General features: G+C 37.8%; 1 protein-coding gene across 1 annotated transcript in view; it reads right to left on the bottom strand.

The window, feature by feature from the left end:
* The window catches only part of LOC129359574 (neural-cadherin-like), a 124,523-nt gene that overhangs the window by 57,383 nt on the left and 50,369 nt on the right, over positions 1–16,771 (bottom strand). Inside the window, exons 5-8 of the mRNA XM_055029284.1 lie at positions 16,012–16,123; positions 13,345–13,594; positions 4,654–4,796; positions 2,884–3,056 (exon numbers count right to left, since the gene is read on the bottom strand). Of these exons, the coding sequence (XP_054885259.1) occupies positions 2,884–3,056; positions 4,654–4,796; positions 13,345–13,594; positions 16,012–16,123 (678 nt within the window). The remainder of the gene's footprint in view (positions 1–2,883; positions 3,057–4,653; positions 4,797–13,344; positions 13,595–16,011; positions 16,124–16,771) is intronic.

Raw genomic sequence — 16,771 nt, 5'->3', positions numbered from 1 at the left:
TGATGAACATATGACCTAAATTAAGAATGTTCCTCTAGAGTCCTCTTGTGTTGCATCCACATATATGCAAGCTACATTTTTGACAGAGTGACCATGAAAGACAAAAACAAATTGAAAACAAGAGTTCAAGAGGGACAGAGAGATGAACTGGATCAAAGGATGTGAGCAGGAGCAGAACTGTAGCTGCTCACATTGACACCTGAAGCCTAACTTGATATTTACAAAAGTTGCATAGTTCTGCCAAAAACACATCAGGAGTACAGGCTCCACGTGAATGCGTCATCTACGAAGTTTGAGTCATTCCTAATTAGGGAGGAAGTTCATTAAACAGGTGTAGTGTATTGTGATGATATTGCACTTTTATTCATAAATTAATTGAAATCCCGACAGACTGCCTAAAGATAGAGTGGGTTGTGCAGGCTAATCGAAACCCATGGGAAAACAGAGAGAGAGAGAAGCCTGGGAAATGAGAATTCCAAGAAAATGAGAGCCAGAGAGGGCAAGGAGAGGAGCAACTGAAGTTCACAGAAACAATCAGACGTACGAGAAAATGGATGACACTAACAAGGTTTAAGCCAGTTGCCAAAATAAAAAAAAAGACATTTTATATTTCTGCAGTCTCCAGATAAGTCTCCAAAGATTCCAGCAACATAGGAGCAGATTATGAAGACATAAACAGCCTGAGGAGGTGGTAGATGGTGGAGTTAAAAAGCCAGGCGTTTTTTTCCCTATTGATACTCTCCACCACAATCTGGAAGATTCCACGCATTCCTAGATCAGAAGAAAGATACTTTCCTTCCATTTAGCTGTGAATCTCCTCCTAGACGGACGTGGCTGATAAACTTCAAAAGGAGGCGTCCAAAGGACAATCTGATCACATGACCAAACCACCTCAACTGCACTTCTTCTTTGAGATCTCACCCTAAGACTGAGAACGGGAACCATACATAACAAACTCAGTTAGCTGCTTTGACTGGTCTGTTATTTTTTCAGCCATGTTGAAAATCTTGTTAGCAGAGGTGAAGGTTGGAATATAAATGTACCAGTAAAATGAACACAACACCACAGCAGACCTGAGCAACGCAGCCTTTAAATTAGATGACGCCCCAAATTATCTTTCATGGCATGGATTCATTACACAGCCTCTAGTAAAGGGAGAAAGAAGCTGCATGACCAATGGAGACAGAATATAAACTGCAAAAACCTTATTGAACTAAATTACACTTGATACATAAAGTAGGATATAGGCATAAGAATCAGAGAGATATTATTAATTGTAGCATTATTAATTATATTAATATTCCAATATTCCAAAATGATTTTGAGGCCACCTACACCTACAACAGTTTCACTTCCAGAGACTGTCTGTTTATCCTGCCAAGGATAAAAAAGAAATAACAATCCTAAAACCTGTCCACTCGAGGAACAGATTGGTTCACAAGCTTGAGGAAGCACTCCACCTTTTTCTGCCTGAGCACCATGACCTTAGAGGTAAAGGAGGTGGCTCCCATCCAGACCATTTGCATTCAGATTCTTATCCCCTCCACTGCCCACTGAAATTCATGGCCCTAAAATGCCAACAGAAGCACATTATGCAAAATCTGCAACAATGTGACCATGAGGTTCCTGCAGCAGACACTCTCCACTTTGTGACTAGGTCAATGTGTGTAGCACCTATGACAAATTATGATTTTAAGCATTTTTCCATATTCTATCCACAGCCTTCTTCTAGAAAATGATATGTTGTTTCAGTAAATAATACAGTACATATCTGCAGTCAGTTACTTAGTTAATTTGGTTTCATCAAGTATCCTGATCTGCCAAATTCCTTTATGCAAACAAAGTGTATCAGAAACACACAGTAGAAATAAGACAAAATATGAAGCATTAAAAAAAAAAAACCATAAGGTTAAATTAAATTATACACTAGGTGAGGGAATATTTTAAATTATTTAAATGGTAAATATAATGAATGTTTGCAGAGGCTTTCTAGTCAAAGTGCTTTACACTCTTGCCACATTTGGCCAGTCTCACTCACATTGTGATGTGCAGAAGTGCTTTGCCCAGGGATGCCTCAAAACACGATGGGTGGAAGCTGGAATTGAACTTTTAGATAACAAGACAACTAGACTTTACATTGAGCCACAATCTTTACAATAATTTAATACATTTCCCAATTGAAAGAGATGCAGACTAATGTTTGTGGTGTAAGGTATAGAAAGTAGGTACAAAATGGTTTGCTTCCTGATATGAAAAACAAGTAGATTAGAATGAAACCGTCACACATGGGTACAAAACATGGACAGAAATGAACAAATGAGTGAATCCATCTGGTGCCATAAGGACATAAAATTTGCACAAAATACAACCTTGGCAAATTGCACATGCTTCCCATTAAATATTATCTATTTGATATGGTGGAAGAGAAAGTGGTCTCTTATTTCTCATTTATAAATCAGCTGTTTCCAAAGAAGTACTGAGACAAGACCAAAAAAGGCAAAAACATTTGGAAGCTTTGCTTTCACTGATATCAATCATTTCTCTTAATATTATTTTTGGCAACCTATTTTGTTGGAAAGTACCAATAAAACTATGTTATCCGTCTTTTTTGAATAAAAAAGCTTCCAAATGTTTGGCTTGTAGTGTAGAAAATAAAGCCTCACAATAGAAATAATGTTGGATCAAACGGTTATGTTGACAAAAGAAACACAACATTAAGTCCTTGATATTGTGCTGATAGATGAAAGAGGACATCACTTTGATCCAGTGCTGCCACATGTTTGAGCATAGTGTAATATTCCAGTGTAATTGTTGAAATAAATTGCCAGCAACATTGAAGCAACTAAAACATTGCCAAACACAGGTATTGTAAAAGATTCTCACCTGCTCAAATATTGGCTTGTTGTTGTTAACATCATCAACTCCGACAACGACCCGGGCGGTAGAGGTGAGAGACTGTGGCCCGCCTGATGCATTGTCATCTGTGGCTGTTACGTTCAGGACGTACTCCAAGCCTTGAAGCTTTGGCAGGGGAGTGGAGCGCAGACGGATCAATCCTGCAGAGACCTCAGACCCATTAATATACACATCATAAAACAGGCTGTGTCCTAATAAAGTATGTGCATTCTTTCCATTAGTCATTAAGCAGGATGTTATCGCCACACTGGCCTTGCTTAGTGAGGGAGCAGCTATCGTTAAAACGCAACAGATAATTCCTTCTGCTGCTATTTTTCTACTTGGTTTGAAGAGTGAAATAGAGAGGGGTGGAGGAAGCACCTCTACAGAAGTCCACAGAAAGGTAAAAATCTGATATGCAGCATACATCCAAAAACTAATTTCACAGTTGTGGTTTAGGTACATTTCTGATATAATAATTGCTGTGAAGATGCACCGGCAGCTCAAGAATTTGAGTGGAAACAGGATGAAGTGAGGAGAGTCTAGTTCCAAGTCGGCCTAGCTCAGCAGAAGCCTATTAGCCGTTCCTCTCGGCTCCTTTGTCTGCTTTCATGTAACAGTCAAGATAAAAGGTCGGATAAAAGGATGGTGCATCTGAGTCAACATCTTTCTTGTCAAAAGTAATGTAAAAACATCAGAGGTTGCAGGACGAGCAAGCTGCCTGTGATGTGGAGGAGAGTCATTGAAGTGAGTGCATGGGGAGTTTTCTTTTTTTTTTCATTCTCTTGTTAGATTTTTATTCATTTCTTTTTAAGGCACTTGATTAAAGACAATGCAGCTTGCCGATACACACAGTTGCAAGTGCCTCACTGTTCTTCCTCCCACTTAACTTATAATTCCATCTGCATGCAGACCACAGTAAGGAATAATATATTAATGGCAACACCTGACATTGTACTTTAAAATAGGTCAACTATAAGATGTACACAGTAATTTTCCCGCCTTAAATGTCAACCTTGTTTGTCATTGCAGCACTAGTTTCTCCAGCTATTAAATCGAGCTTTTTGAGAGTTTTTATGAGTTTGACGTTTAAAACAGAGAGAAAGGTAAGGAAGTTCAAAGTAAAATGCATGTGATAATTATAAAAATTGATGCATTATAACATTAAGATTTGTAGATGTGATACTTATTTTCATTATGAGAACATAGAGAGAGTACGGAAAGGAATATGAAGAGATGACACAAAAGAAAGAGAAGCCGGCAGAGCACAGCCTGGAGATTGTGAGCTATGATAGAGCAGTTGTTGTGAAATTGAATTGAAAGGGTTGGGTGACAAATGTCACAGAGATTTCCACTGGTTTCGGATCAAAGGGTAAATAAAAAAGATAAACTGTGCAGTCACCAATGCTAGAAAGCAGAGAAACACGTGGAACATTTTTGTCTCTACACCGCCCAAAAGGGAAAAAAAGAAAGAAAAAACACAACAGAAGTGTGAAAATTGCCAAAATAGTGTTACAGAATGTTTTCATAATCCTAATAACATAGGGAGGGACACTTAAAAAGCACTTGAGAAGAATTTATAGTTTATAAATTATAAGTTTCACTTTCATTATGCTTTGACTTTGAAACCAGAGGGCATTTAACACACCTCTGCAGCAGCAGCATGTTAGAAAAAAATGCATTTGATTTGACAGAAAACCTGTCAATTAGTTTGAGAGGTGAAAATATAATGTCAGGCTGGAAATTAAGAAATATCACCTTTCTGGCTGTCAATGACAAAGTTGCCCTCCTCGTTGCCTGCGGTTATGGAGTAGGTTATACTGTCACCATCTGGGTCTTTGGCCAAGACTGTGGCAACAAGAGTGTTGGGACCAGCATCCTCGGAAACAAATGTTCGATATCTGCAAGGATTCGAAAAGAACTGGGTTATAGCGAGAACCAGAACAAATTAAGCATTTGATAGAATTGATATAATTAAGTCCTATAAGTCTTACAATTCAGCTTGACTGGTCTGCATAAATCCAGTGCCATACGCAGCAATCTGCGTTGCACTGGCAGCTTTCTCTCTGAGCCAAGATTGATCATTTGATCTTTAGTAGCTAGTCTGTTGAATTGGACAGGCATAAGTGAGCCTTGGTTGCCTGTTATGGTGCTATTGAGTCACCACTGTTCCTTTTTAGATGTCATCTGATAAATACTGCTCACTGCACAGCAGCCACATTCATGAGAGCTACAGTTTTTACATTCATACCGCCATCACAATTTGATCCCTGTCTAACGCTCTCAAATCCCTCACTTGCCCATTTTTCCTAGTCCTGACGCATTAACTTTGAGTACACCATGTTCACTTGCTTTTTTCATGTCCACTAATGAATGTCATAAAGAGATGCTGCAAACAACGTTGATCATCGAACTGCGGCTTAAAATGTCCTGGTGCCAACGCAGAAGTCCAATAACAAAACAGGATCAGGAGGGGACGGGAGAGCAATCTCAAAATGAATCTAATGTCTAATTGTATACATATATACTGCTGAAAAACACTTCTTGGTTCTTCTGACATCATTCTCTAAGAGTGTTTCAACTGCACATTTCAATGTGAAAAAACGTTTACCCACAACCTTTTATGTAACACATACTGACCAATCGGCTTGTTGGTAACCTTTCTGACCAAATATCTGCAACAGAAAATCCAAATTGCTTTTGTCTTGGAAAGGCTAAAGCAAAATCTCAAACGCTTACATTCTAGCAGATGTGCTTTTTTCATTCCTTCTCTGTACTTCTGACACACTCATGTCTCATTGGTGTATAGTCAATTCTCAGCTTGACTTGATTTGCACTCACACATCCACAGTACCAAGTTTTATATACAGCAGACAGGTGCCTTTTCAATTCGAGTGCAAGTGATTCAATAGGTCAGAACTAGTCAGCAGGCAACTTTAAAAAGCATCTTAAGGACCTCTGATTGAAGTGGGATGTACTAGAGCTCAGCTCTGAGTGTTCTTATCTAAAAGTAATAGAGTCCATTTTTTTTTAATGTAGTAACAAAACAGTTTGATAGCAATTTTATAAATCTTGAAACTGTCAATTATAATGCCATGAAAAAGTTTTTACCACTTTGCAGATTTCTGTCAATGAAATTGTAATATTAGGGTAATGTTATCATCTGTAATAACTAGCTGAGTCTTTGACATTGCAGCAAAATAATTTTAGCATATTTTTGACACACTGAAAAGCTTTCAGGAATGAAAAAATGATGGAGGGATTTTCAGGTAGAGAGTGAAATTCATGTTGGCATGAATTATTGCAGGTTGTCCAAGTTCTGAGGAAACAAAGCAAGCACAAACCATCACAGTTAATGTTTGACTGATATAATTCTGTTTTCTGAAAAGTACTGTTGGATTTTAGCCCATTGTAAAAGAACCCAGACCTCACAAAAACAGCTTTTGTTCAAATATTGGGAAAGTCCTGAGGTTGGTCTTTGTTTCCATTTTGGTTAGCAGTGCTTTTCACTTTGTAACTCTCTCACTTTACTTCTTACAGTTGAATCCCAGACATCGACAATAACTGAGACTCGCAAAACATAAAATACAATTATAATTTAAAAATCTTGTTTTCTGGCTGATTTTTGTCTATCTTAAAAATGTCAAAATTGAAGAAGTCCATAAAGGTGCAAAAGCTGGAACTGGAAAGACATAATGAGAGAAAATTGACCAACATAAAACAAGATGTGGCCCGTAAATCCACATGCAATTCATGAGCAGACGACATAACACAGAAAGACAGGCGACATGAATTAATACACTATCCAAAGCATCAGCAGGCTGATTAGACGTATGGTTGTGGCTTCTACTTGTCACAATGATTTAACCTGTCCTCTTAGCTGGCCACGGCTGAGACAAATGATAATGTCTGCTGGGATGTTGAAGTCATTGAACAAATGCTGCTTCTTCAAGCCCAGCCCACTGTGGGCCATTTGATTCAGTGCCTTTTAAAATGTCAGCAGTGATTTGCCATCTCTGTTGTGCTGGGCAGCAAAGATGGCCGGTGAGACACAGGAGACTGATATACCGCTGTGGCACAAAGAACTGTGGGGTGGAGATGAACCCTGTGACTGGGAGGGAGCTGAGCTGTAGTGAAACAGGAAAAGAGAGGTGAGGTAAGGAGCAGGTGACAAAGACGAAGGCTGAGACTGAAATGACAGTAAAAGTGATATGTGGGGGTGAGAAGGAAAAAAAAAAGAGGATAAAAGAGTATGGCTGATAAAGAAAAGCGGAATATAAGAGGGGGCGGTGTTCTCGCTGAGTTTCAGCTGACTCGTCAGCAGAACTCATCCACTGTGAGATTTGGTGCCATTTCTGCTGCTAAAGCGTGTAAGTATATGTGCATGGGGTGGGGTGTGTTGGTGTCTGTGGTGAGGGGAGGTGGTGGCGAGTGATTGATGGTTTACAGGAGAATGCTGATAGGCGATTCATCTCCGCCAGCCACGGCAATCTCCGTGGCAGCATGAGTGACCTGTAATCCGTCACCCGGCTCAAAGGCCACCTCTTCTCAGCTTCTCCCGGATAAGACACATTCACTCCCTCCGCGTTACTTCCTAAAGCGTCTCAGTCAACTGCGAAGCTGCGCTCGGCTCAGAAAGAGCACGCCTTCCTGTCTGTCTGCTGGCCGAGACATCTGCCTGTTTGCATTTCTTTGGCCCGCTTGCCTGTCCTTCCATTACATCAATCTGTTTTAGCCTTTCTACCACTTATTCAAATGCAAACTGACAGGACATGCCAAGAAACATAAGTCTGTCTGCTCATGTTCCCTTTACAAATGTCACAATTAGTTTGAGCTGAAGAATAATTTCATGAATAAAATACTGTACATCTCTCCAGCCCTTACATGTGCCGTTTTTGGACACAATTTTCATGTCTTCCCCAGTAGCATATATCTACATCTCACTAAGCCGCGCAATGATAAAGCACCCAACACACAGTATCTGGAATAATGCCTGCATTTCCATCAGTCTGCAGCTTGTCTGGCAGGAGTATTTGTCTGAATGCCGGCAGGCTGCTCTCTATATCTGCATATCTGACAGGCTGTCTTCTGTCTGTTTTCCGCTTTTGGTATTCTCCACAGGCTCGCCTGCATCCATGTACCCGCGTGATTTTCCTCCAAGCTCTGTGTTCGGCTGCCCAACTCTCCACCTCTCTGCCCACCTGTTTGTTTAGCTGCGTGTCCACCCACCCACCGAGACGGACACCCCAACAAGACAACAAGAGCATGCAATGGAGGTCTGCAACAGTAGTCAAAAGAGGTCACTGAAAAAAAAAAATTGACTGGCAGGTCAAGAAGCTCACTCATCCAGAGAAAACAAATGCAGCGGAGTCACAGTGACAGTTGCAGCCCACCCACTCTTTCAGCTGTGCCAAAAAGGCCGGTGGTGACAGTGTGAATTGCATCCATATGTCAGATTACTGCATACCTTTAGAGAAGGTGCAAAAAAAAAAAACACACACACACAAAAAAAACCCTGTAGGGGTATGTGCGATTCCTTCAATTCGCCACAATATTTGTCTGGGATTGTGAGAGAAATGAACAACACACTGTTCTGATGCCAGATGGCAGTGATTAAAACAGCTAACAAACATACTGAGTTTGTCTTAGCGGTCGTGGTTTTTACTTGACGCAAGTGAGCCACAGTTTACGACAAGACTGCCAGCATCTAACATCACTACAATGAATCGCCTGAAGGGAGGCAGGTCTGACATACGTGATGTAACGTCCCATCCATCTGTGATGCAACTAGTCTGCTGGCTTTGACATAATGAGATGTGATCAGCTGGTGGATCAGGGTAAGACCTGGTGCATTATTTAACCTTTTCATTTTGGTGAGTAGCATTGATCTTTGGAGCTGAAATCAGTCCATGATTGAGACTCAAGCAATAGAAATGCTCAACCACAAGATTTACAAGCAAATGAAAACACACACAGAATATTTCATGGAAACAGTAAAAATAAATTAACGATGTCTCTGCCTTTGCTAGATGCTTTGCGTCCGACGTATACACAAGCTGCACAGGCACATCTCAATAAATTAGAATATTACCAATAAACTAATTTGTTTTGTAATTTAACTTATTTAAATCACATGGATTCACAATACACAGAATATTTCAAGCATTTATTTCTTAAGCAAATGAAGTCCTACAAATAGGCTTGGCAGAAAATTTTAAAAACTACACAGGATCAAAATAAAACAAAGCATACCATCATGTGGACAACTGCTGACCTGACATTTGTCCAGTAGACACAAGGAAGGTAAACCTCAAAAGGTCATTGCTTAAGCTGGCTGTTCACATAGTACTGTATCCAAGCACAGCAGAAAGTGAGAAATGACTGAAAAAAAACAAGTGATAGGAAAAAAGGACACAAGTAATGGGGCCACAGATCACTGCCTCCATACTTTGTAACATAGATGCAGTAATTCATGTAAAAGTCACTGAGCTCATATGCTGTACAATCTATGCTTTCATTGTTATTTTTTACTTCATCTTGTAAAATTTCTTATTTTCTTAGAAAAACATTTTCATAAGCTGTGACCAATAATCATATCGATTTGCAGAAATAAGTGCTTGAAACACATCACTTTGTGTGTAATGACTTTGCACTGAATTACAAAATCCATTAACTTGTTGCTGATTTATTGAGATCCACCTGTATTATAAAACAGTGTTTCATAGTTAGTGTAAGAAAAATCTTGTTTTGTGAGATGCTATTTGGAAGAGGTATTGCTGTGTGAAATGTTTTCACACTGAAACTATACATTCAGTATATTTAATTACTGTATATATTACAAGTTTAAATGTATCTACAGTGCTTTAATGAGTAGAACCAAGGCAAAAGCAGAGTAGTTTTTCCATACATTTCCAATGAAAACAACTTTCTTTTGTACCAATTACAAAAAGAATTAACAGGAAAGTTTTATTTTTTTACAAAAGTTAATTACTACTAATTTATCCCGCCAGATATCGGTTGGGTATTGCCTCCAAAAACAGAAGAAAAAAAAAAACATTCAGCTGCCCCATTAACTCCAAAACAAAATGAAAGCAGGGCTGTACCAGACAACCTAAAGGTTATTCTGTTTTTATCTCTACCTGTGTTCATATATTACACCATAACAATAAATGTCATACTGCTGTAAGCAGGCAGGCCTTGTTAAGCTCATGGTAACAAAATATTTTCATTATGAGCTATGGATTTTCTGAAAATAAAAACAGTTCAAGAGAAATATCTGGTGATTTTCTTTCAGTTTGGTAGAATGTTGCTCTGGGATTGATGTTTGAGAATCAGCATGTTCCCTTGTCTCTGTTTTGTCAACAAACACGTTAATAGATTCAGACTAAACTTTTTTGGCACTTACTAGAGGACAAGGAACTGGCAGTTTCAGCAGTCCCATTGCAATTTCTTTAGAAATTGTCTAATCAAGTTCGAAGCGCCTCTTGCATTTCTAAGCAGTGACTCTGCAACATGCAGTAAAAGGCACCATCAACGCAAATAAAAGGTTCAAGAAAGGAATGAGAGAAAAAAAAGATCTTAGTTGGCTAAATCGAGACTCCGAGAAAAAGATTATACCCTAGTCAAATAAGTACATAAAAGTGTTATGTTTTTTAAAAAATATAAAAATGAGATAAAAATGGAGAATAGGTACATAAAGTCAAAGTCCAATTTAGCCAACTTCTTTTCCTTGCAATTTAATATGCACAATTTAATCAAATTATTCTCCAATTTCATATGGCAAGCTAGAGCCTAGTAGTAATAAACATCATCCTTCACCCTTAATTACAACCCTGATGAAGACTCACTTTCAGCATATTAAGTAAGAATGGAATGACACGTTAAGAGTGTTTTAATGTAATCCTCAGTGCCACAGTAGAAATTCTGTCTGTAGAATTATTACTATGTATGTTTAGGTAAATGATTTGAATCTTACTGATAAAAGTCCAAATGATGGCCCATTTCTAGTTTTCTTTTGGCAGATTTTTTTATTTAAAACATTCCAATAGTGCAAAAGTTTATTATGGCATGCCCCCTCACAGTTCCCCTTTCAAACAGAAACGGGCCCAGAGCTACAAAGTTCATCCACCATACATGACACTCATCATCAAATTATTTCCCTCATGTTTCTCATTTATCTAATATCAAACCCACTTTGAATGTTTGCTGCTAAAAGTTTCAATCTTAGTTGCATTATTCTAAAGAAAACATCTTAAGTTGAAACTCCCACATGTTTCAAATGAAGCTGAACAGTCAAAGCGCAGTCAAGTGATTGTGAAGACTTTTCACACAACGGTGCAGAACACCCGTGGGATACATGTTTCAATTCATAATTCGTCACGCCCCGACTTGCAGGGGGTTCCCCCTCCCTTCCTCAAAAATATTCATGTCCACCTCCCTTCCTGCACCCTCTGTTTTGCTTTTACAAAACAGTCGCAGAAAGAGTGTCACACTTTTCTGCAGATAGAGTCCTCCGTGGACAACAACATTGCCTTGAAAAGAATGTTTTTATTGTAATTTTTACTATGGACCCCAGGAAAAATAGTCTCTACTACAGAAGAGACTAAAGGGGATTCTTAAATAAACAATAAACAATTTCCACCCAGATGTTTCAGCCATTTGATAGAAATTATTATAGGATTTATTTATGCAGAATTGTATAAATGTGCATAATTCCTCACCATGTCAGACAAACATTCCTCAAAAATATTCATATCTCCTGCAAATACAAAATCCAGATAGTAACAGAGAACTATTAAAGCTATTGAAGCTAAATATCAACACTGTTCGCCGAGTACATTTCTGCCAAAAAAAACATTGCGACAAATCAGCTGAGAAAAAGCAAAGATCCTTAAGGTCCACAGAACAGATTATCAAATTATACTACCACTGCAAATGGCAAACACTTGGTCGGTAAACATCACTTCCTGAATGAAAGAATGATAAAAAGGCACAATAGGAGCGCAACGAGTTCATCAAAGGATACAAATTTGTCAGCCTCAAGAAAGGAAAACGATCAGATTAGATTTTGCCAACAAAACATCTTAAAAAGCCAAAAAAGTTCTGAAGCAGCTGTCTTTGGAGACATCAAACTCAGGTCAACATGTTCCAGATTAACAATTGGGAATAAAGTAGGCGGAAGGCTCGGAGCAGCTCATGAATAGAAGCTTAACATGTAAAACAAGCGGAGGCAGTGTGATGGCATGAGCATGCGTGGTTTCCAGTGACACTGTGTCATTTTTGTTTATTGTTAGTGTGACAGAAAGGAGAAGAAAGGATAATTCATCAGGAATTCTTAAGTGCACAGCTATTTTCCTACGATGCAGCTATGAAATAAATGATTTTAAGTCCCCATAAAGAAGATTATTTAAATGACAGAAATGTAATTTATGAAATGTTCCTGCATTATCAGGGCAAATACTTAAAAAACATACCTGAAATGATCAATAACTCTACTGATCACATTTATTGGCAAACTTGGAAAAGCTCTAAACTATCATTTCTTTTTTCTAGAGTAGGATATTTTCCTATAATATTTTTTTTCACTTGAGTACATTTATTAAGTGGGGGGAAAAAATCATTAATTTATTTAAAGATGGCACAATTTTTCGTACCACTGCTGCCAAATATTTCTATCTTATTTGTGCCAAACTCACCTGCAGTATTTTTAATTTGTTTCATGAAATCTCAATTTTATTGAACCAAGTAGCTCCAGTTAAAGTCACAGCATGGCAAATGATCTTAGCATTTGTGACAGTTGGAGGAAAAAAATGGTATATGCCTCCCAAACAATCCATTCATACTTAATCATTTTTATGGAGACTTTGTGACCTCTAGATGCTGATCTTTGCTGCAATTCTTAAATCATTAAGCTTTGGAGTTTTTTTGTTTTTGTTTTTTGCTGCCTTACTATCCTGCTAACTGTGCAAGGAGGCAGAATAGACTTCTTGCCAGTGGCTAAAAGTAATAGGTTTATGTCATGTTTATGCAGAAAGTTTTCGATTTATAATTAAAAGTTCCTAGAAACACCAACAGAAAATTATGGAATACGTTTAATGATTCATTTATTTTTATTTTACCATTATTGTTAGTGGTGTTAATACGTTTGTCACAATCAATTTTGCAGTTCTCTAATCTGGTATTTTTTTGGCACCAAGTGAATGTACTCAAATTAATTGCAAAGTTTTTCAAGGTCTTTAAGGGTAGATACTGCAGTTAAATATGACATTTATTTCATGCTTTTTACATCTCTTTACCAAATGTGCCAACACATTTTGATGGAACTGTGTATTCATACACTTCCAGCTTGTGTTAAAGAAGACAAATAAGGTTAAAAAATCAACTTTTCCATAAATATGCCCAAAAGAATAAGTTGTGGTTCTTTAAATGCAAATAAATAAAGAAACTCACACAGGCTGAGAGAATTCAGGAGCCTCATCGTTGACATTAGCCATCCTCACACGGACCGTGGCGGTACCAGAATGAGGCTCATCCCCGCTGTCCACCGCCATCACCACAAACTCATACAAATGGTTAGGCCTCTCATAGTCAAGCCGCCTCGCAGGGAAAACAGTCCCATGGGGTGAAATGCTGAAGTCCGGGCTCAGGGTGTAATAGGTGAGCTCTGCATTTAATCCTGAGTCACAGTCTGTGGCTAAAACTGTGGAAATGGAGCACACGACATCAGGATCATCAGTTAGCAGTTAATGAAGAAAAAAAAATCATCTCATGGCATGTGCAGATGAATATTTTCACATCTTTGTAGATCATTATCCCTTTATGGCCTTGCATAACATGTAATAAATCCTAAGTTCAGACAGCTACAATTATTAGAACACAAAATGCTCCTTGCTAGACTGATTACCATCATTTGCCAAAATTGGCTTAAAGACATGGAAAATAAATAATTAAATGAATAGCACTTATGTGTGTATGCCTGGCTGGAAATGATTATATTCTGAGGTAATTACACAGAAAAACTATATCTTTGCCTCTGATGTGTGATGAGATTTTTCCAGAGACCGCAGCCACAACCACTGTGAATTTCACTTAAACTCTCTGTTTAACACACACATCCCTGCCAGCTCCCAACACTTGGATATATTTCCTTTGATGTGTTTACTTGCTGCATGTCAAGCATCACATGCAGCCTGCATGTGATAATGTCTCATTCTTTTTTCATCTTAGTGCCTTGTAAAACAAGTCACATCTGGTAATTTATGACTCTTTTAATTTGGCTCATATAATTTCACTGACTCATTAAATGTTAAAGAGACTGAAATTTTGCATTTCCTTTATTCTTCTCTAATAAAAGCTCTTCTGTGAGTATAATCCACTTTGTCATCAACTTCAGTGGGCCTTTGCCCTGTGGGGACATACTGATAGTGAAAAGCTGATTTTCTTTCTCTCAGTGACTCAAGAAGGAAAAATCTTTGATATTTTATTGGTTAGCGGAGCAGTCCTCCAGATTAACAAATTTCTTCTACTGCTATGTCTGTTCACAATTCTGCCCACTCCTTCTGGCTGGGATTGAGTTTATTTAAAGATCAATCCTACAAGCTCTTCTCTCCTTCAAATTGATTCTTTCACTTTCACTTTTTTTCTACTAACCTATTAATCATTTTCTCTTATAGCTGGATCTCCATTTCCAACTATTTCTATGTAGCATCCATTTATTCTCTGCATTTCATTGTTTTCTGAATAAATGTTTTGATTTATAGTCCATTTCCCCAAACAAATATTTTTTGTTTTCCTTTTTTCTGTACTCAAATGTTTTAGATGATCAAACTTAATAATCAAAAATAATCAGAGGGAATTCAAAATAAGGTTAGCCAGTTAATATTTGATTTCCTGAGATAATATAACAATCTAATAAATGATCCTCCTTGAGGCTTTGAACACAATGGCCTCAAGCCATTTTCAAGGTCATCAGCAATGTTGTCTCTCTATATCTTATTGATCTCCTTCAAGCTAATACAACCTGATATATCCTCCAGTACTCCTATGTGCTCCTATTCCATATCATTCATTGACCCACTAGTTCAAATAATCCAATTGTAATTACTATTGCATTTATAAAACAAAACCCCTGAGAAAAAAAAAAACATTGTTACAAAACATTACCCTAAAAGGTAACTTAGAGAAGATGTCGTTATTCCTGAGGCGATTTGAAAAGCAGGACTGCACTTTACAAAAGATCCGACATTTTGGAGAAATGTTTGATGAAACTCTACAATGTTCATTGTGTTCATAATCCAAAAGGACCAAAAAGAGGAGCTTTTTCCTGATTTATGTTAGGCAGTAGGAAAAATGTTAAATTTTCAATCATGCATATCTGGTTTGATTTTTAAACAGTGACATGAACTTTATTAGGCAAAACTTAATCATTTAGTTTTAATTAATATTTAAATAATATTTATTTATAGTATATTTTTAGTAGCTTTGTCTGTGTGTTTTCCTTATCAGTTTTTTTATATATTTTATTTCTTCCTCAGGCTGCATCTGAATGATGTAAAGCACAGCATCTTCTTACACTTCCCTCTCATGAGTGCAATCAAAAGTGCAATTTTCCCCGGGAAGCGGAGTGCCTGTGAAAAAGTGTCAAAATATGTCAAACATAAAAAAAAACAAACATCTGTATTTAGATAATATAGAACATTTCTGTACCATTCTAAGCCTGAGAGTTTTCTTAATTACTTTCAGTTTCTACACGATATAAACAGTAATAATGGATATCCGGCCAGAGTTGAGACACATAATTTAAATCAGACGTTATTCTTATAAAAAATTGAGAATGCATTACATCATCGGTTGGAGAGGCCATAATTCCAAACAAATTTATATAATCTAGACAGACTTTCGTGGACTTTAGCAGCAGATGTTCTTAGGGGAAAATGGAGCCTATATGTATCAATAGGCTAAAACAGAGAGACTCCCAGAAGTGGGAACTTGTGATTTGATTTAAAATCCATCCAGTTTTCTTCTGTGAAATGGAGAAGGGGAACAATCTAAAGGTCCCCCTACTCCATTTACAAAGGAAACAGATGGATGGGAAATCTGAGGTCAAAAAAGTCTCACCCTGCAGTAGGGATGTTGCTGTGGTTACAGTCTCAGGGACTCCATCTACACTGTAGATGGACTGAAGGAACTCTGGGACACAATCGTTCTCATCCGTTATCAACACCTGAACCTGATTAGTGCCGGAGCGGCAGAAGAGAGGCAGAGAGAGAAAGGCAGGGAGAGGAGAAATCACTGTGAAAGAACAAAAAATTAACCACTCTTTATTAGCTCTCAAATCCGGAAGACAACCATATCAAATGCTCTGTAGAAAGTTGACCCCAAAACTTAATCTTAATTGCATTTTCTAGTTCCACTAGTTGCCCGTTCAACTCATCCTTTATCTTCCACTTCACGATTTTCCTCGAGTCAAAAATAGAAATGTTTTCAGCATGTGAGTGCTGCAGTGTGTGTGTGTTTTCAGCAAAAAGCCCTTAACTGTCCTCCATCCTACAAGCTCCCTGTCACCACAGTGTGTAAAGTGTGAAGTGACAGCTGAGTAATAGTCCTGAAATAGCTGGGAAAGGTTTTTCCCAGTCTCCAGCTCCTATTCCAAAACATGAAGCAGTACAGAAAGGATTTTTTTCCCTTGCTAAATATGTGGTGTAAAGGTAGCCTGTGACATAATAACTGGGTAACTAAATCTGAAAATAAATAATTTAGGTAAACCTGAAATGATTGATAGTTTAAACTAAAAATGATTATCTGTAGTTCAAATTCTGAAGTTTCGAATCTAAAAGACTTTTCCTACATTTCAACTTTTAAACTTTTCACAGAAGCA

This window comes from Poeciliopsis prolifica, unplaced genomic scaffold, assembly GCF_027474105.1.
Source record: "Poeciliopsis prolifica strain line A6 unplaced genomic scaffold, Auburn_PproV2 SCAFFOLD001, whole genome shotgun sequence".
NCBI lineage: Eukaryota > Metazoa > Chordata > Actinopteri > Cyprinodontiformes > Poeciliidae > Poeciliopsis > Poeciliopsis prolifica.
The sequence above is the reverse complement of the archived record's forward strand: the minus strand, read 5'-3'. Positions and strand labels throughout refer to the sequence as shown.